The sequence below is a fragment of the Pyxicephalus adspersus genome, chromosome 3 (genome assembly GCF_032062135.1).
Source record: "Pyxicephalus adspersus chromosome 3, UCB_Pads_2.0, whole genome shotgun sequence".
Classification (NCBI taxonomy): domain Eukaryota; kingdom Metazoa; phylum Chordata; class Amphibia; order Anura; family Pyxicephalidae; genus Pyxicephalus; species Pyxicephalus adspersus.
This window is the reverse complement of record NC_092860.1, coordinates 44,789,477-44,810,267: the sequence shown is the minus strand read 5'-3', so window position 1 is coordinate 44,810,267 and position 20,791 is coordinate 44,789,477. Positions and strand designations below refer to the sequence as shown.

Sequence of the window (20,791 nt, the reverse complement as noted above, 5' to 3'; positions counted from 1 at the left end):
CTGGATCTGTGATCTGTTTCAGGCACCTGTTCCTGATGCCAAGGAGTAATTGCGACTACAACCCAAGCGTCACCACCACAACCACCAAGAGCGCACTTAGCAGTGAATTGGGAAAAAAATGGATTCAGACTCCCTTCATACTGTTCAAGGTTCCTAAAATTGGGCAAATAAATCATTGCCCAATTTCAAACCATTTTAATAATAATATTTATTTTAAAATGAATTTCTGTTTGCAATTTCCTAATGTGGTTGGATTTTTCAACTGATTCGACTCTGGATACTATATGGAAGATGGTGACAGATGTGATGGGATAATAATGAAAAAAAGTGAGAAAGTCCTCTCTCTATTAGGCACTTTAAGGATTACTTTAAGGGAGACACAGAAAGTAATGCAACTTAAAAGATTTAGTGTTTACCCCTGAAAATCACTGGAGACAGTTAGCAAATATTTATATAGCTGCAATAATAATAACTACAAAGGTGACCTTAAATATACTCCTACAACCTCATACATCCAAATAAACCTATTTTATCCGAGTAAATATGTCTGTATCTGGTAAATTGTCAGTGATTGACTGGTATGGAAGGATATGATGCGTGTGTGCTTCAGAGATATTAGCCATACTAAAGGTACCATTAAAAAAAAATAAGGAGACATGGAGAATTAGGAGGTCACACATGAGCACAAGAACTGTGAAATCAAGGGGCACGCTGCTGTCAGAGATCTTTGTCTTTGTTATATGTGCAGGATCAGGTGTTAAAATATATATCATCACTTGGATACAAGGGCTAAAATTAAAGCCAAGGAAAACATTCATGGGGTTACAAAAGATGCTATGTACGTGAAGAAGAAATAAAAAGTATAGGAGACCAGTTTTATAGCTTCAATGAAACCGTTGCCAAATGCTTCTAATTGGGATGCTTTTGTTGAGGCTACATGTCAGCATTCTGTATTACCACCGGGGCTAACAAACTGTGCCATTTCACTAAATGGTAGAAAAAAAGTAAAAGGGAGATAATGTGCATGAAATGGGAGTTGAAAAGTTTGTGTGTGCACTAATTACTTTTCTTGAATTCTTTCTTTTGAATGTACTAATATGTGGAGTGAATGTGGTTTGGTGCATCATCTGGAAAGCCTATATACTTCGAAGATGAAAGTTGTCTTACAGAAGAGTACAGCTTTTTGTGTGTGTTCAGTGTAGAACTGTGTAGCTCAGGAAACAACTCCAGTAAAAAAAAGGTTCAAGGTAGGGGGTTTTGGAGTATGTGGCCCTGCAACATTTGTGGCAGACTATAAGTAATTATTTGGCAGGGGTAGATTGCTCATAACCATACATGCAAACAATTAACTTCAGTAAAGCTTGGTTTCTACTAACTGTTTTCCCAGCTTTAAAATACTGTATTTAAAAGCCATAAATTGACATTACCTTTCATTTAAATTTACCAGTACACATTTGTGGCATGCAAAGAGAATGCAACCTGAAGCTTTTGATTTTTGCATAATGCCTGCATTGACATATATATATATATATAATAGATGCGTGTGTTTTCCTGTCATTTTTTTAAAGTCATTGTAAACTAGGTCTAAGGGGGAATCATGTGTTAGCTAAATTAGTGGTCCCCAACCTTTTTAATGCACGGGGAGCCGCGTGTCAGTCAAAGGGGAAAAACTTCCCCCAGAGTGATGTCATGATGCCATAACCCACCCACGCTCCCATAGCAGGTCTGAGCTTGCGATGGGAGAGTGTGTTCAGAGACACACCCCGCCCACCACCCTGAGCTTGCAAAGTTTTTGGGAGACATGGTCCGTGGCTTTGGCTGGTGTGCCCCCCCAAGCGGGGTCCTCCTGACTCTCCTGGTGGGTGCACTGGCCAGAGCCCTGGCCCACCTGTCAGATGGACGTGGACCACTAGTGGGCCGCGGACCGGGGGTTGGGGACCGCTAAACTAAATTATGTCCTGTTGTAGTTCTCACAGAAAATGGTATGAAATCCAAGTGCATCTTTTCTTTCTATTTTGAAAAAATATACTCCTAATTTAAAAATAACTTGACCCCCCCAATCAATTTTTTTTTAACCAGTTGTCTATCATTATGTGTATAACCATCAAAAAGAAATAATGTTTCAAACTCTCTCAAAAAAGACACAATTTTTACAATTTTTGGTGATGTATAAGTATAACTTCTGGATGTGAAAAAAGTGCTACACCATATGACAGGACTTCTATACTGGAAGTGATTTCAGATGAAAGTAACAGGCTCAAACACATTCATGCTGACATATGAGTTGGAAAGTACCAAAGCTTGCTTAATTTGTCTCCAGTGTGGTTTTTAAGTAATGATTCTTTACAATGTTGCCTTAAGGGTGAAGGGTGAAGATCGGACAAACTATACTGTAATATTTTCCTGTGCATGTGTAGTTATACTATCACATAGAAGACATAGCAGAGTTCTTTCATTTTGCAGAGAGCAAAACTCAACACAAGTTAGGTAGAGTTAGAACAGGATATGACCTACACACCCTTTGTTCATGTTGGTCTGATTTTGTGTATACTGTATATTTAATTGGCATCATGACATCATCAAATATTTCACTATTTCCATTACACCAATGTACTTACTGTACATAGTGGTAGCTAAAAAATGAAAAAAATATTTCCATTGCTGTAACTCAATAGCTATCTAACCTGTCCTGCACACATACAGACTCAATTACTGGAAATAGTGCTTATAGATGAAAATGCATGCTGACGGATCAATGCCATGTGAGGTGAATGGTTCTATTACTGAGTGGCATGCTTTACTGCAGAGGAGCACATTGCATTAAGAATAGTGACTAATTACACATAGCTTGAAAAGCACAACAGCATTTTGTTTGTCAATACATCACATTTTCACCCAACAGGGCGGTTAAGATAATATCGCCATGCTTGGGTGATAGCACTCTCCCATCCTGTTATCTATTGAAAGAATTTCATGTCAACAAGACCTGAGAACAAGTGCTAATGTTTCCAGTCAAGCCATGTCTGAAGGGAATTCTCTGTCGTTAGCAGGGAAACCGATAGCTAAGGGAATTATTTCAGCTTTTTTTTTTTTTTTTACCAGTTCTGTAGTATGGGGCTGTCAGCAGTGTCAAATGAAGCTGCTCAGGAACTGAATGGCCTGTGACTAGAAAGCTGCACATCTTTGCACTTTGTGAAAGTGGATCAATGACAGCTTATACTGGGTTCATAGCTACTCCCTCCTTGCTCTACTAATGAAAGCTCTACTGAAAAGCATAAGACTACTAGGCCTCTGGGCAGCCTGAAGCCCAGCATTAGGAGAGCTTGTGCTAAGCCTGTGCCGAGTGTTCTAACCGCTTCTTTCATTTTTAGTGACACTTTTAGAAGAGGTCAAAAAGAGCAACAGCCCTAGGCCTTATGTACACAGAGGGCCTCTACTTGAATCACTGTGATATGCCATTACTCTTTTCTAACAAAAACACTATTAACCTACTGGTTTGATGTCCAAACCAAATAGAATCTGTGTGTTTACCAATAAATTGTCATGTGAGTAAACCTAAAGACAATGTAAAAATGAATATGTTATACTGGTAAGATTTAGTGCAGTGATAAAAAAGTTAGTGTTTTATAGCCATGACTTGTTAAGTTCAACATAATCATTATTAAAGGTATACATGTATTGCAAGGAAGAAAAAACAGCTATCATATACAATAAAAGAAAGGAAAACTGTTAAAACTGTCTGTGCACTGATACTGCAAGTCAATAGGAACAATGACGAAAAACACCCATGTGTCCACAAGTCAATATCCACAGATGTCTATTTTTTTGCCCTTTGCTTTGGTTGATCCAGACCACCTAACAAATGCTGGTTAAAGCTATTGACAAGCACAAATGTAGCCTTTAGCATCATGAATCTAATATTTTTATGTGTAATTACATACTGGGATAAACTTTTTAAAATTTGGTAAATTAGTATATAAAAATAATGACAATATTTACCAACACCAACATTTTATGTGAAAAAGGAATTTAGTTGTCTCATAAGTATTCTCTGCTTGCTCATTTTAGGCCTCTCCTGTTGGAATCACATTCCCTCCCTCAGACTGTCTGTTTATTGTCACTCCCCAATGATGGATCCAGTTATAGATCGACATCTAGGGGAGGACTTTGAGGTGTCTGGAAAACAATGACTCTAATCATAAACACCACAGCTGGCAGTGATGTGACCAGAAAAAAAAAACACCTTGATCCAATGTATACACTCTTTGATGTGTCTGCAACTAGCGTCTTGGCCAAGGAAAAAGGTACAGCTTTTTTTCACAAAAAAGAACTTGACAATTCCAAATCATAACCATATGGTTGAACTTTTTCAGCATTTTGTTCTGAGAAACTTGCAGAAGCATCTGACAGCGATAACATGAAACAGGTTTAGAATAATGAACGTCTGTATAAGTACATAAGCAAAATGCAATGTACAGAACATAATGATTCTTGTGGTGCAATTAAACAAGAGCAGCTATATGCAAGCAGCGGACATACTGCACAATAGTGACAAACATGACAACTATCAGTCACACTTGCCTTACAGCTCTGTGCACTATGTTTGGACCCTGCCAGGACTCTAACTGTACGTGTGATATGTTCTTGTTATTTTGTGAGTGCATTTTCTCTGGATGTTCCATTTTCCTACAAAAGAACATTGGCTAAAGTTTGCATGACTGCACAAACATTTAGGTGGCAAGTTTTTTCAAGGGCAAGGGCTGATAGGAACAGTTTTATGTACTTTAATAAACTATAAAGGTCAGTGCTATTTAAGTCAGAGTTTTTGTCATTTCAGCACCTTGCCATGGCCAGGTACTGTATGTGCAAGTATGATCCATTTAAACTTAAGGTGGGGGGGTGACTTTGTCATCTACAAACTGTAAAGTATTATTACTTATTATACAGAGTCCTCTAAACAAGTTCAAATAAGGAATGCAGTGGTGGGGACCAGGCCTTGTAGTGTTGCTTGAGTTAGATTGTCCTTGAGTTAGGCCACATATCCAAGTCAAAACACTAGTTATTAGCAGACTAGCTGGACCGAGAAAAGAAAACAAAATAGGTTTGCAATTTAGAAAAAAAAACTGGATATCCTTAGTATCTAGTTGGATAAAATCTTATAATAATATTTTGCCAGTGAAAAGATATAATTTGGTAAACTTGGTATGTAAGAACCCAAAAAAAAAAAAGATTTTTGGTAACACCAGATGAAAGTACACTATCAATTTGATAAATGACTTACCCAAAATTGTTGCTGTACCAACAAAATGGACAGAAATATTATACGCATTACACTAGTCTTTACTGAACTAAATTAATTTGGTATTTAATATTATAATCAAAGATATTACACAGATTACACTTCAATTAGTGAAAGTGCACTGCTTTTTGTGCAAATGAATGGAAAACCCGCACAGCACTTCTATTTCAGCAAATTGAAAGTGCTAGTGCTAGCTTAAGATTGCTTTATTACTATGGGATTTCCTGAGTAATCCTGTTTATACTATCTTTCATAATTAGGTGTCTTTTTTTTTTCAAAAAAGGTATTTTCATATTACTTATTTTATAAAAGTCCAAAAAATAATTGGGTTTAATTTATATTTTAGGAGAGTGCGTGAAGCCAAGCATATTGTTCCTTCATCTCTCTAGGCCAGTGTTTTTCAACCTTTTTTGAGCCACGGCACATTTTTTTACATTGAAAAAATCCTGCGAACCAAAAATGTTACAAAATGACCCTCTGTAGCTTAATACAGTATATACAATGACAATATAGTTTCTCAACTTATTTATACTCACTCAGTGCCAAACCTGGGCCTGTTTAGAAGACTTGGATCAGGGGTGCCCACACTTTTTGACTTGCCAGCTACTTTTAAAATGACCAAGTCAAAATGATCCACCAACAATAAAAATGCTAAACATATATATATATATATATATACCGAATAAACTTTATATTTTAAAAATACATTGTTTACCTTGCATAACAGCATGGACATGTATGGCACAATACAATTCTTTTTGTTTTACTTTAGTTCTGCTTTAAAATGATCCTTTTGCAGATTAAAGTTCACTTTAAGGCCGTGATTTATTAGAGCTCTCCAAGGCTGGAGAGGATACACTTTCAGCAGTAAAGCTGGGAGATCCAGAAAACCTGGAATGAATTTCTTAAAAGTCTTTTGCTATTTGTTAGCAAATGTTTTCAATATTGCACCAGATCCATTCCAGGTTTGCTGGATCACCCAGCTTCACTGCTGAAAGTGTACCCTTACCAGCCTTGGAGAGCTTTAATAAATCAGGCCCAAAGTCAAAAAGAATTTTAAAAAAATGACAGAATGTTAATATAGACAAAGGTTTTATTACTAATATAGAAAGTACATTTTTTCTTTGGCTAACATGTTTCCATTTTCAGAGCATCAACTAAAACATCTAATTAAGCATTAAAAATTCCTGTAGTAGTCGTAACGAACAGTACAGATTCCCGTGAATTTTTGTTTGGTGTTGTGACCATATGAATTGTGACATTAAACACATATGGCATTCACCAGCACACCTTCCATATCAGTAAGGATATCAGACAACATAGTAGTCCCTAAAAAGGTTGAAGTCATGGGACCAATACCTTTGACTACCATATTTTTCAAAAGGAAAATGTACACTATACTTTCATACAAAGAAAAATACAGTCCATTTTTACATCTTTCTAGTGGAAGGTTAATTAAAAGAAATGTTAAACCGAAATTATAGGAAATATAAGGACATCATAACTGAAATGTTAACGGACGAAAGGGTGAAGTAAGGAGTTTAGTTCATGACTTTAAACCAGGAACAACTCTGCCTAAAAGGATTCTGGGTATAGTTAGGCTGCCAGAATCTGCTAGAAGTGCTCATTTAACCTTTATTATCTTAGTACAAAGGGAGAACAATGCAGAACAGTGTGATATGTACAGACGGTGCTGACAGAGTTATAGTAGGATTTATATTATTTGATACTTATATAGCACACCAGCTTAGATTTCACGTTCAAAGCATTGTTCCTCTGAACAAAACATGCTTAGGCACAGACATATGTTAGATATCTCATTTGGGGAAAAAACAGCATATATTTTGAGTTAGTGTGGAACAATGCTCATCGCACAAGGGAAGAGAAAATAGTTAATTTGTATCTGTAGGACAATACCTCTTGGAAGATTGCTCTAGTCCAATAAAGTACTTAACACACTCTTTTGCCAGAGGCCTACATAAATCAGGCAAGGAAGGAGAGTCAGACTAGAAGTGACTGGTAATGCCTAGCAAATTCCTCAGTGCTGCTCAGGATGATTTGGTGCGCATTGCATGCAGATGTCAGGTATTTAAATAAAGAGCTTCATTGTACAAGGGTCCACTCCTGCTTCATAGGCCTTTTCAGAGAGGGTGGGAAAGGGAAAAGGCGGGGGAGAGCCCTGCTCCAGCTGGGCCTGGAAAACTCTGTCTGAGTCAGGAAAACCGCAGCTCATAAGCAAAAAGGAAGCATAATGTTCTACAAGGACAAAACATTAGCAAAAATGTCACTCAGGCCTAGTTCCACATGTTGGCTGCTCTAGGCCTCTTCCTTCTAGCATGCCCGAGTGATATAAATTCCATCTGCTCGGCAGCCAAGTGACAGAGAAGAAATACCGGCATCTGGTCTCTATTGCTGTCGGCTTTTTTTTTCCCCTTCTTCTCTTCTATGTTCCATGTTACTCCTTAGCTAGAAACATATGAGGAGATGAAGGTGCTGGCAAGCAAGTAAAAAAGCTACACTGGCACAAACAAGGCTTTCTGCTGCTTTTCACACTTCACTGTGGCTTTTTACAGGGAAGGAGGCGGTGAGGAACTGATAAACTGGTGTGTCAGAGCCAATAGGCCTGGAGGTCATTTTGTTTCATGCTTTCTCATCTGCAGTCAATGCAGTAAAGAATATGTTAGTGAGCATACGCAGACAGAATGATAAACAGAAAGAACACTAAACAGATAGCAATAGAGATATGAATAGGCGTACAAAACACCTCCACACTCCCTGATTACTGGCAAACTTTCTTGATTTTCACACTTAGAGAATTTCTAGTCTTGAGGGTGGCTTTGAGCAGGTCTGGTTGTAGTCAGGACATATGTGGGCAATAGTTAGTGGCAACTGCTACAACAATGGGTATACACCAATGGAAATAATAGTTTGTACCGTAAGCAAGTTTAGATATGCTCTGCAAAGCTGCAGCACCTGCTGGTCACACATTTAAACGTAACACTACATCCAAATGATGCAGGGTTTGGAGGAAATCAGGGTAGCACACAAGATGTGTGATATGCCATTACTCGTTTCTAACAAAAACACTAATAACATGCTGGTTTGATGCTGAGACAAACCAGAATCTGTGTGTTTACCAATGCACTTAGCTTTCTAATGGTAATTGAACATATTTTAACATTGTAGGGCAGTACGGTGTCTCAGGGGTTAGTATTCTTGCCAGGACACTTTCTGAATTGAGTATGCAGGTTCTCCCCGTGTTTGTGTGGGTTTCCTGCCACATTTTAAAAACATACAGTTAAGCAAATTGTTTCCCCCCAAAATTGACCATAGACTGTGCTAATGACATATGACTATGGTAGGGCCATTAGATTGTTAGCTCCTTTTAAGGCCAGCTAGTGACATGACTATGAACTTTGTAAAGCAAGTGGAATATGTTGGCGCTATATAAATACTTGATAATAATAATAAATACTAAATGATACTAATAGTGTATCTTATACTTTTACTTTGCATACTGAGAGGCAGTGTTGTTTAAAAGGACACTGGTGTGTTGAAATTTCCATTTACAGTAGGATATGCTCAGGGTAATACCAATGAACATGAACACATATTGTTCTGGATCCTGCATTGACTGCAGTTAGTACTAGCAAGAATGAAGCGTGTCATAATGTTAACTTCTGGAGTTTTGATATAAACAAGGCAGTTTTACACTGACCAGGTTAGAAATGGTAATATGACATTTAAACTTTTTTTTATATATACCATACTGTAAAATTCCAAAAAATAGTGTGTATGACCTGCCTCATAAAAGTGTATAGTGTGAAAACTTCTTGGTTCATTTTATTCTCAGTATTGGTTAAGTGCTTCAGAGTAGAAATCAGTAAGCAGGCAAAACATGTATACAAAACATGATATGATTTAGACACTGTATATAAAGATACTAATCATTTACCCTGTGTTGTTCTATTGTCTTTTATCTTAAAATATAAATTACATATTATCTTTGCAGTATGAAGCATTCATTGCATAACACTTCACATATTCTTGTGCAACTAGGACACAACATTGGTTTGTGTGCCTCAAAGTGATGAATATAGAGCACATGTTTTACTTTTTGTGCTACATTAAATTGTTTTTTGTACCTTAGGAGTTTATATACTCAGCAATGTCAGTATACTAAGTGTTTGCCAGAGTTTAACCCTTATTGTTGTATAGTGATGAGAAAACAGTGATGAAAACATGTCCATATAAAATCCCCATTTCTGATCAGATAACTGTGCAATGAGCATGCTTTTCCTGCTGCAATTAATTAGACATGGTTCAGCAATAAAAGGAGATGTAATCCATGTAACATATTTGTGGCAAATGTACTGCAACACATATGTCCATTCATCCTTCAGAAAGTTTTGCAGGTCTTTAGAGTAAATGGAAATGGTAAATAGGCACTCTAGTGGAAACATGTATTGTTTTATTAAAAAATATATTTTACAAGCAGTAAAGGCCCCTTGATGAGTCAGCAAATAATGGTTTAATTTTACCAACTATTTTTTTTATATATAAACTATAATACAAATACACTTTTTTTTGTGCACATGTCAAAGGGACTATCAAGGAGGTTACAAGCTATTTGTGGGGAAGATTTATGTTCAGTTAGGTGACTCTTCCAAACATACAGAACTATACCAAGAGCAAACTAGGTCTGTCAATTTTTCCAGACAACCTAGACAAAATGAAATTATTTCACAGCTAATGCCATGACTGAATTGCTTAGGCTGTCAGCTTGAACTGCACTTGCTGGCCTGTGCACCAGTCGGCTGTGAATGACATGTGATGGGCCAGATCACTTGGGAGCACAGACTGTGAGTTATTAATGGTGACAGGTATACTACCTGCGAGACAGGTTGCGAGGGGAGGGAGAGATTATTTATAAGTGAATGGTTAACAGCTGTACCTACTGCTAAGCATTACATGGATGCCACAAACTGTACAGCTCAGAGCGCAAGTTATTCAAGCACGAACGACCTGCCTGTCACTGGAACGAGCCGTGCGCTTGCAAATTGAAGTCAAGAGGGAGAGGGGATGAGGGGACTCAGGAACAATGCTTTGCTCTCAGGCGGCACTGTCATCACAAAGTGAGGGACGGAGATGTGAAAGAGATAGCCCTGTCACCAAATATGACGCTCAAATTGCATGAGCATCAATGGTAAAATTAAGAGATTTGTAACCTTTCCTTCAGTCCTCCCCCCACAATCCATGCACTCTGCTTCCCCTCCCTGTCCTCCAGGCCTTTTAGCAGAACAGATGTAAAATGTGTCCAGAGCAGATGCCAAGATACTGGGAAGAAAACACATTTTTTTATAACGAATACATTTTGATATTATATCTAGTAACTCAAATTTTCAGGTTTAAATTTGGTTTTTGAAATGGGAACAGTCTGTACAAGCACAATGGAAAACAGTGGATCGTGACAAACTTGTAAAGAGGAGATATCAGTGATATCTAGGGATTTATGTTAACTTGTGACTAGAAGAAAAAAGAAATACAGAGTTTACTGTACTGTAAGTAAGGAATCAGGATACGCCTGGTAAAAGATATGACTGAACTCTTACATACCAGTTATGCTTTTCTAATTGAAGAATCAAAGTAGCCTACAAAACAATCAAATTATTAACTATTTTTGTGCACCCACCTTTGTACTGAATAGAAATAAGGAGGACAATGGTTCTTAGTAGTCACAAGAAAATACCTTCCTTGATTAGGTGATTCCACTGCTGGAAACACATAAGGAACAGCCATTGCGCAGCACCTTGCTAGTCTGGCCAGCAAAGGGGCAATTCCGCTGGCCACAAGAGGTTGACAGCAACAGGGTGGCCTTTGCCTCTATGTATTTTATTTTTAACATTGCAGTAAAACAGATGGGATCTTCCAATGTCAGTCCTTGTCAGTGGAAAAATCAGAAAGGGGACACATCTACTGATACCTAAGTTTAAAAAAGAAGTATTAGTAAATGCTTTGACTGACAGTAGGTTGTTGATGAGATTGCGATTCAAGTTCAGTTTTATATAAGTCCCACATAATTAATAAGAGAAATCTCAACACGAAGTAAACTGATGGGTAACAAGAGATTAGTTTACCCATTTCTGAAGTTGTTCACAGGCACTACTGTGTTCTTTCATTAACAATAAGGTAGGGAGATAGTCCAGATGATATACACATGGGGAAAATCTCAAATGTCTCAAGAAGATGATCGTTACTGGAATGGCCCCCAAATACACATGGTTTGTACCTGTAGCACTTCAAAATGTTTTCAACTTGTGCCTTGGGCAAGCATGATGACTTTGGTAATATAGGTTTAATAATATCACTACCAAAGACGTGAACCACATGTCATGATAGTGAAAGGGTTAAAACTAAGTTGAAGTTGCAACATCTTTTTAGGATTTGTTCACAGGCTCTGGGCTACTGTGTAGGGGAGGTCGGAGTGGCTGCTTATTACAGTCCTGTGTGGTGAAAGTGCAATGTATCCCCCCCCAACATATATATATATATATACACACTGTAATGCAATAGCATAGCCACAAGTAAAAAAGGAAAAGTGAAAAAAAGGTGAAAGTATAAGTAAGTTCCTTTACTTTGAGTATGATTAAGTTAAATTTCAGTGACTTACAACGATCCATGCACAATCTATGAATGTGCAGCAAGGCATTTCTTTTAAATTTGGTCACAGTGACTAGACAGGGACACTTGTGCTGGTTTAAACTCCTTTTATGGATGCTAGAAAGTGCTGACTGCCTTTCAGTCTAGCAAAGACGTTGCTTCACAGAGCTGTCTGAGGGATTTGTAACAGCACAGTAAACAAAATCCACAGGATAATTATGAAACATATGGTGCATAACCACCAGTCTGTTTATTTTATGGAAGTTAACGTTATTTACAGTGTTTTGTGGTTGAAATTAATAGATGGGTGTTGTCCAAAAAAATAGACTTTTTCTTTCTCTTTTAAAGTGTTTACATAAACCATTCCAGCCTGCATCTGCAGAAAGTCTCTTCTTATAAAGACAAAGCGCTCTGATTGTTTTTGTATGTTTTTAATGATGTCTGAAAAAGATGTAATCCAAGAGCAGAAAAGCTGCCAGCAACATTAACGAGTATGGTGAAAATCATGCAATTTACTGCTACTCCAAGTTTACAGGACAACATCATAAAACATCTAATTTAGTTTGAAATCAAATGTTTCCCGATCCTTATTAGTAAAGCACTTAATGATCATGCTTTTATCTAATAAGAGCCTTTTGGTTAGAGATTGTGCTCTTTCATACTAATATGACTGACACATGTTAATCGCGAGAGTCCTCCCCTGATGATGATATAGTTATTGTATTAGCTGCTATCTCTAACTAAGGCTCTTCAGTGAATCAAAACATAGGTATTATAAGATACATAACTGACTGATGGTCTTAAATATGAATTTTATCCACCACTGGGAAGATTTAGGAAGATCAAATTTTATTATGACATAACAAGCTAAGGCCTAAGCTATTAAGGAGGCTTAAAGTGCAACGCAAATCTCTCTGTGTACTTGGCATCCTGCTTATTAGTAAATCACTAGCTATTTTTAGTATTACCTTGAAGTGGAACTAAATTCTCACTTTAAAAAATACATGATCAGGCAGGTGTTCATTGCAGAAAGGGACAGGCAATGTTTTTTCTGAAATACTGGTTCCTACCTGCCTGATCACCGCCTAGCTGTCAAACGATGCTGAGCTGCACATGCAAAAATCCTGGTTTACCTTGCGCATGCCATGAATGAATGAGCTACATTATCCCGGCACAGCTAATCAAGATAGCTGCAGATCATAAGGTAAAATAAAAAAGAAGGCAGCACCTTACGATGGAACAGGGATGGGTGCGTAGCTCGGGTTTAGTTGCTCTTTAAAGGGATAAACAACATATACATTTTAATGTGAATGAGGCGTTTATTTGGACTCTTTTGCTGTCAGTCTTCTTAAATTTGCAGTATTCATTTTATTATTAGGCTGCCAAATATGCATATATATAGAGAGAACAGCTTTCTATTTTGTCTTTTTGTTTTTTACCTGCTAAATAAGTATTGTCAAATTTCAGCCAACATCAAAAATCACATAACTTGTAGACCAAGATCATGGGACAGCAGCATGGGGTAAGCAGATCTTTACTCCAAAAACAACCCATAACTTTATTTACAAAGCTGAGTAGGCTAAGTAGCTTTATACTGTTAGATTAGATTCAATTTTACACTCCAGCTTTAAAAATAATGTCTGCTTATTTGTCACTGTAAGCAGGAATAAATTCTACATTTGGCACATATTTATCACAGTGTTATCTGCTTATTGGAGTGTGTAAGAGAACATCATTGATATTAAAAAATGTTAATAACAATTATATGATTTGTATGGTGTTATTATAGCATCAGAAATTTGCTAAATAATATAGTGTCATCTGAAAAATGGAAGGATTGAGTGCTAATTATTGGCCTAGGGTGAACACCAATAGGAAGCCCAGACTATACATACATGAAACCCAGTTACATAACAATTGAATAATAATTAGTCAATAAATGTAGTTTAAAGTATCAGCGGTATTAAATGTGCTGTCATCAAAAATAACGATTTTTTAAAGCTAAAACTTACATTGTGTTCATGCAGCTCCTATGACCAGCAGTTTTCTATACTTAAGTTCCCAGCTCCAATCACAGAATGTGGCTACTATTTCTAAAGAATGTTTTTTATCTTTCATCAAAATATTTACAGGAGGACATATGGGCCCTATCAGTGTTTTTGAATAGGGGCTGCAAAACTTGATCAAGCAGATTTCACTTTTTCAGGTGGAAAAACATTTTTAATGTTAAAAATTTATAGGAAATTGCATGATTTTACACGGTTGCATGTTTCAAAAAGCATGTATAGGTTTGCAATCCTTAAACTAATAGTACCTAAATATGTTGATTTTAATTCCAATATATATTAATGATCACATTTAACACATTTAGAAGTGCAATGTAGAGTTACTTAGTGCTTTATAATAATGTTCAAACTAGGACTTTAAATAATGTATGGTTTGTGTATAATATGTTCATGAATAAAGGCTTTTACATTCATTGAAAACTGTGCAGGCTGTCACAGATTACATTAACAATGAGTAATTTGGCATGCGTCCATATGATGACACCACTCCAAAGATTGTACGACATATGTAATTTCTTACCCTTTCTAAATAGCTCACCTGAAGTATGTATCCACGAACATAATCTCGCAGAGTCCATCCTAAGCCATGCAGTATGTGCAGTACCTCTTCTTGTTTGAGGACACTGAAGAGTCGGTCAAGGAGGATCTTGAGCCGGACAGGTACAGCCTGTGTACCATAGAGCATAAGGCTGCTGATGTCAAACACTACGTTAGATTGTACAATTTCCACTTGTGTTGGGTGGTACAGGTGCTGAGTGCTGAGCTTGTCCAAAGCTGTAGTAATAGAAAAAAGCAAAAAATAAAAAGATGCTTGTATTAAAAGATCAGTCCATAATGTTGATAACTTGTAGATGGATTGTTGAAGCAACAAGGTCTAAGTCACTCTCAGACTTGTTTTAACTCAATTAGGAATCTTCAGGCTCTAGAAATGGCAGTGCTGACGGCAGGTGGGATTTTAAACCAAAGCTCATGGAGCTTAGAGAATATGCCCCTTAAGAATAATGCATTGTCTAGTAAAGCACGCTATGCTTCTGCACAATCAAAGGGACTATGGAAATCTCCTAGCTTTCTAGCCAGGGAATGAAGTCATGCAAAAATAGAAACGGATAAACAAAGTTCTCCAAGAATTGTTTATTTTTAGACATGTTTGTCATTCCACAAACCAATGTGAAGAAAAATGATATATTACTGATACTGAAATGAACAAACCTGGCAAAGTATAAGTACTATTTTTTGTATTCCTTTTAATAAAGGAATACAAATTAATTATTAGATTTACCAAAACACCTCTTACAATATTGCCACTAATACTTGTTGTTAATAAATTTGTACATCTATTTTAAACAGTATAATCATAAACTGCCTGTCTGCTGCCAATTTTGTGATCATTGCCAATCAACTTGTGAAGAGGTATTTGGATGAAGTTTAAATATGTTAATGTTTATACTGGTGGTATGGGTTTTGAGTGCCTAGTTTGATTACCATTTTAGAATTTTTGGGTACCTCATCCAGGCTTGTGCTTCATTTACCTACTTGTACTGTACAACCAAGAAGATAAGTCTGCTATTTCCTAGTTCAGCTTTACAACTTTGTGAAAAATCTATTTGCTCATTGCACTTTGATATTGATGTATTGGCCAATGAGCAAACTTTAATCTAAGTAGCGACACAGGAAGATGCAAAAAGGGGCCAGGAAACTGCTGGGCTATGTGATTGATAAAAGAAGCCTGAATGGAAAGACTGGTTAATAAAAAAAAAAAAAATACTTCAGCAGATAAGACTCTATATATATTTCCACATGTAAAGTGGAACTAAACCTTTAAATAAAAGAAAACGTTAACAGGCGGGTTCTGTATTGCAGATAGTACCAACAACAGGTGAGGCACAGTCTGCTCTGTAATAAAACAAACTTATCTGCCTGTTCACAATATTTTCTCGTGTACACTGCATGCACAACTCAGCATGCAATCCTGGCATACTTGGCTTCTGGTACATCATCCTGGCCTGCCCAGTCAAGATGCCCAAAAACAGATGAGAACCAGAATAAGATGTTTGCACTGACAAAGGAGAAAGGAGAGATAAGTTTTGGTAAACAATTGCTAAGAGGCAAGAAAAAACATTCTTGCTCACATATTTTATTTTTAGGTTTAGCTCCACTTTAACTGTTTGTTTAGCTCACAATGAAGTGGCAAAAAGCTGATGTAAAAGGTGGAATGCATGACATATCATCAAACAAATGCCTAAAAATGTCATATAGTATACCATGATGTTAAAATGTCCATCTGGTACAGTGCTCTAATTCTTTCCTGACATATAGCCACATACCAATGTCAGTATTCATGATAATCTGAACAGCTGACTTGCAGACTTAAGGTGCGTACACACTTCCAATTTTTATCGTTCCAATCGAACGACGAACGATCGATTGGGCAAAAAATCGTTCGTAAAAAAGTAACCAACGACGCCGACGAACAAGAAAAGTCGCTGGAAACGAACGACCGGACCGACGGATCGGATTGGACGACGATCGTTGAACATCGTTCGTGTGTACGGTCGTTCGTTGATCGTCCATGTTCAGAGCATGCGTGATGAACGAACGTCCGCTCACTTTCCTGTCGTGCACATAGTTCCTCTATCGCTCAAACGATCGTATCTATTGTGTGTACAATATCTACGAACGATCGTGTCGTTAACTATGTGCAGGATCGGTGCTATACGATCGTTCGTATATATCGTGCATGAACGTTCGTCGTTCGTTTTCCAACGATAATAATTGGAAGTGTGTATGTAGCTTTACAGCTTCTTTTTAATATTTTGTGAGTAATAAATACACAGCAGTGTGAATGGATAATCTTCAGTGCTGATATGTACTACCAGTTATTACTCCAGATCATGATTTTTTTTGCTTTTATGTCTCTCTTCCGCTGACCTAAATTAGAAGCTGTAAGTAAAACATTGCAATGTTAGCAGTGAAAGTGAATGTTTATCTGATAAGCACTTCAGCTGTGAGCATCACTTTTACTGGCCAAAACTCCACTCACTGTGAGTGCTCCAAGCTTGAATGTGTGCAGTCACTGAAAAAGGAGTAATTACACACTGAGCAAGGGGAACTTAATGAATCTGAAAACCACATACTTTGCAGAGTAAAGAAGCTGACATTTTGGAGGAAGTGGACTGAAAAGGGTCCTTGTGTTACACAAGAATGACATACACAGCTGTGGCAAATTCTAAATTTAAAGTGCTTATTTCGTAGTTTTTCAACTGGTGAGTTTGTAAAGTTTGTTTTGGTTGAACGTCAAGAACAGATTGGCTTTCTTTTCAGCCTACGACCCAGAGTCTTTTCATTGGTATTTATATACATATGGCTGCTTCTGGTTATCCTCCATGGAGACATTTAGGGCATAATTATTACAAGAGGTGGTGGAATAAAAAGAAGTGCTATGATGTTGTAGGAAGGTGACCAATCTTTGTCTGTTCAATATGATAATGGCTAGAAAAGTATTTCACAAATACTGTAATCTCACAGATGTCTGCAAAGGAAAGCAACATGACTGCATCATACAAAGTCATGTTAACTGGTTAACTGGTAACTATTGTATTTTATATATTATTGTAAAAGGCCTTTTCAACAACTTCTAACAATTTGGAAATCAGTTGGAGATTGCATACTAGTGGAAATGCTACACTAAATTTGAAAACTTTGGTGAGAAAATAATAGTTGGTGCACATCAAAATTATCTGATCATTAACAATACACTATTTTACGTACACTGTTTTGCTTGCAATTGTTCTAAAAATGAAAAACTAAAAAGCTTTAATGTGCACCTGCAAACTTTGATTCTGTAAAAGTTACTACCTAGGAGTAGGTAATAGGGGTAAGGTGGCCATATTTAGCAGTGCGGAAAAATCAAGTCTCTGGTCACTGCCACTGAAGACCAGAAAAAAAACTATATCCAGAAAACAAAAAGCCAAAGGACTTAGCTTTAGTTGTTTGTGACTGATTGGCTTGGTGAAATTCATCAGAGAGAAAGCATTTCAGACTATTGACCACAAATATACATTCATGGATGAATACTTATACTTACTTATTTAAACAACAATTTATTATTTTGCAGATTAGAAGTCCATATATAAGGGGGTTGCAATATTGTTCTTTTTTCAAGTTTTCTTACCTTAATTTTCAACTGCTTGTAACACCCTTATGTCTTAGGGTGATAACATTTAGTATAGAGGAGCAGTTGTTGTCACCCTAGGAGAGACCCCTTTTCTTCTCTATAACATGGGGGCAGGTGCTAGCTAATAAGATCGCAGTGATTGCAGATAGTTCAGGGAGTTATAATATTTCTGAGAGGATCAAAAGGAGTATTTATGCACTTACTGAATACAAAAAATTACAATCTTAGAAAAATTGGCAACATTTCAAAAAGGAAGGAGAAGGTTCTTTGTAAGAGTTTTCATGCACTTGACATAATTTAAAAGAACAACAAAGGGAAGCTCTAAGTGTAATTGTGCCTAATTTTACATTATATTGTATACTAGGCCAGCTTATTACTGACACCGCCTAGAAAAAGTTAAAGTGTGACAGCAGTTTCTCCTGAAAAACACTCTGCAAGTGTTCAAAATACACTCCCTACTGTTTATTTTCTCTTAGTCTGTCCAACTACAAATATCTGAGTTTTCAAAGAAAGATATAGTTGAGCTACAGCCTATAGAGCTGCCAATTTTTGTGGAAAAATAAACAGGTTAATTTTGTTAAAGTTGTGGCTTGCATAGCTTATGAACAAGTATACAGAATGAGTTTTAAATGAAAAATAAATTCAGAAAAAAAATGAAATAGAAATGACTGGTTTATATGAGCTTAGGTGCAGCTCAGTTGGGAACAGCAGGGCTAAGTAGGTTTGGTTAGAAGAGATGACAAGTGTTTCATTAGGAGCTCTTGAGACCTTGCAGCCTCAAGCATCAAACAGAACTGAGGGGATTGTAGTTAACACAGCATTGCATTAGTAGACATCTTCAAATCAAGCAAAAGTGTGCTGAGCAGATGGTACAGAACACAGACATGTCACAGGTCTTGAGATCAGGTAGAGATGGAAGCGGAATACATTCTGAAAAACCACTGCAGGGCTTTGTAGAGAGGAATTTAATGAAAACATCCATGCTTGCTCACAGGACAAGATAACTTAACTGAATTTCCGCAGAAAACCCAAGCTGATTTGTGATAAACCATCTGCCTGCACCTTAATAGAAGGATGTTAGACCCAATGGAAGCAAAGATTGAACTGACTGCATAAACTCCAAAGCTGGTTGCATCCACTTTTTTAACAATTATGAAGTCTTACTGTCTTTGGCATAATTTTACAGGGAAATATACTTTATCTTATTCTCTATTTTAGTCCAGTCTAATTCATATTTTCAATTATAAATAGCCAAAACTTTGTTTTGGATGGAGCAGAAAATGGTTAAAACTGCTATTTTTGCTGTCTTTGTCCCATTTAGGGAGTAGTAGGAGCTCTACTGAATGAAAGGGGAAAGTCCCTGTTTATAACAATCAAATCATATATTTACGTTTTCTTTACTCTCATGCCATGTGACAACTGTCACCAGAAAAAAACAAAGGGTGGTTAATAAAAATCTGACACTGTTCTAACTTTTTCCTACTCTGTAAAATAGAAGTGTAAAATTTAGATAAATGTTTAATAAAAGTTCTATATAAAGGTCTCCCCTGCTTCTAGTACTTTTGCTGCAGGTTTATGACAGCCCTAATAAAAGCAGTAGCCTGGGTCATGGAAGGGGTTATGCAAATACCAAAAGGCCTTGATGCGTAAGTGTTATATCGATGGGGCACGGATTCCTAGGCAGAGTTTTTTTAATACATAGAACAAACATATGAAATAAATAAATGGAAGGGGCTGTCCAGGAATAGTAGGGCTGGGGAGGTAAGGACTAGCTGGATCTTGCCATCTTCAAGCCAGGAAATGAAATGGGCTCTATCAGGTTTGATCGTTGAGGCTACCAAGGAATTAGCCTTTACCACAAACATCTATTTGTAAATCTGATGCTTTTCAGCTGTTTTCCAAAGAACAAACAATGGTTTTCACTTAATTTTTTACCATTCTAACATTATTAAACAATCACACATAATATGTGTTTTTTAATGTAGTATTTTGTGCGTCAGTGAGAATGACAAATAATGATGGTCCACTACCATGCAGAGCTAAGTAGCAGGTCCACTTTAACGCCAGTCCCCACATCTGCTTTTGATCCTCTCCCCCACCATTCCATTTGCCTGAGGAAACAAGTGTCATAACTATACCATCTCTGGGTATAGGGGAGCATGTGAATCCCTCCTTTTCCTCCCACATGACAGTGTGAATGCATTTCAATTGGCTGCTAAGGCACACATTGTTAATACATAGGCATAACATAACGTGAAGCATAACAGCTGCTGGGTTTAGAATAGAGTAAATTAAATAGAAGAATAGAATTAGAGTAAACCTGTTACTTTGTCACACATGGGCAAAGCTAAAATCCGCTTTAAAACTGCTAAGTAGGCAGTATGAGGCAAAATATGCTGCTATATCTTTACAAAGTCACAGTTTCCTTTATCATTTGCATGGCACGCTGAGTGTTTTGAATAGTGTATGGTTCCTTTGTCTATAATGGCTAATGCTAAAAGCCATTTAAGAGGCTACTCAATGCCTGCGTACAGGGTTCATTGAATTGTACAAGCAGCAGACCCCTTAGTGCATGTGCACTTGGTTGGGTAT

At 37.0% G+C, this 20,791-nt stretch overlaps 1 protein-coding gene across 5 annotated transcripts in view; it reads right to left on the bottom strand.

Moving 5' to 3' along the window:
• BNC2 (basonuclin zinc finger protein 2) overlaps positions 1-20,791 on the bottom strand; it is a 346,936-nt gene that overhangs the window by 56,941 nt on the left and 269,204 nt on the right. For all 5 annotated transcript variants that reach the window (XM_072404409.1, XM_072404406.1, XM_072404407.1 and 2 more), the window contains one exon: positions 14,564-14,799. In XM_072404409.1, the coding sequence (XP_072260510.1) occupies positions 14,564-14,799 (236 nt within the window). The remainder of the gene's footprint in view (positions 1-14,563; positions 14,800-20,791) is intronic.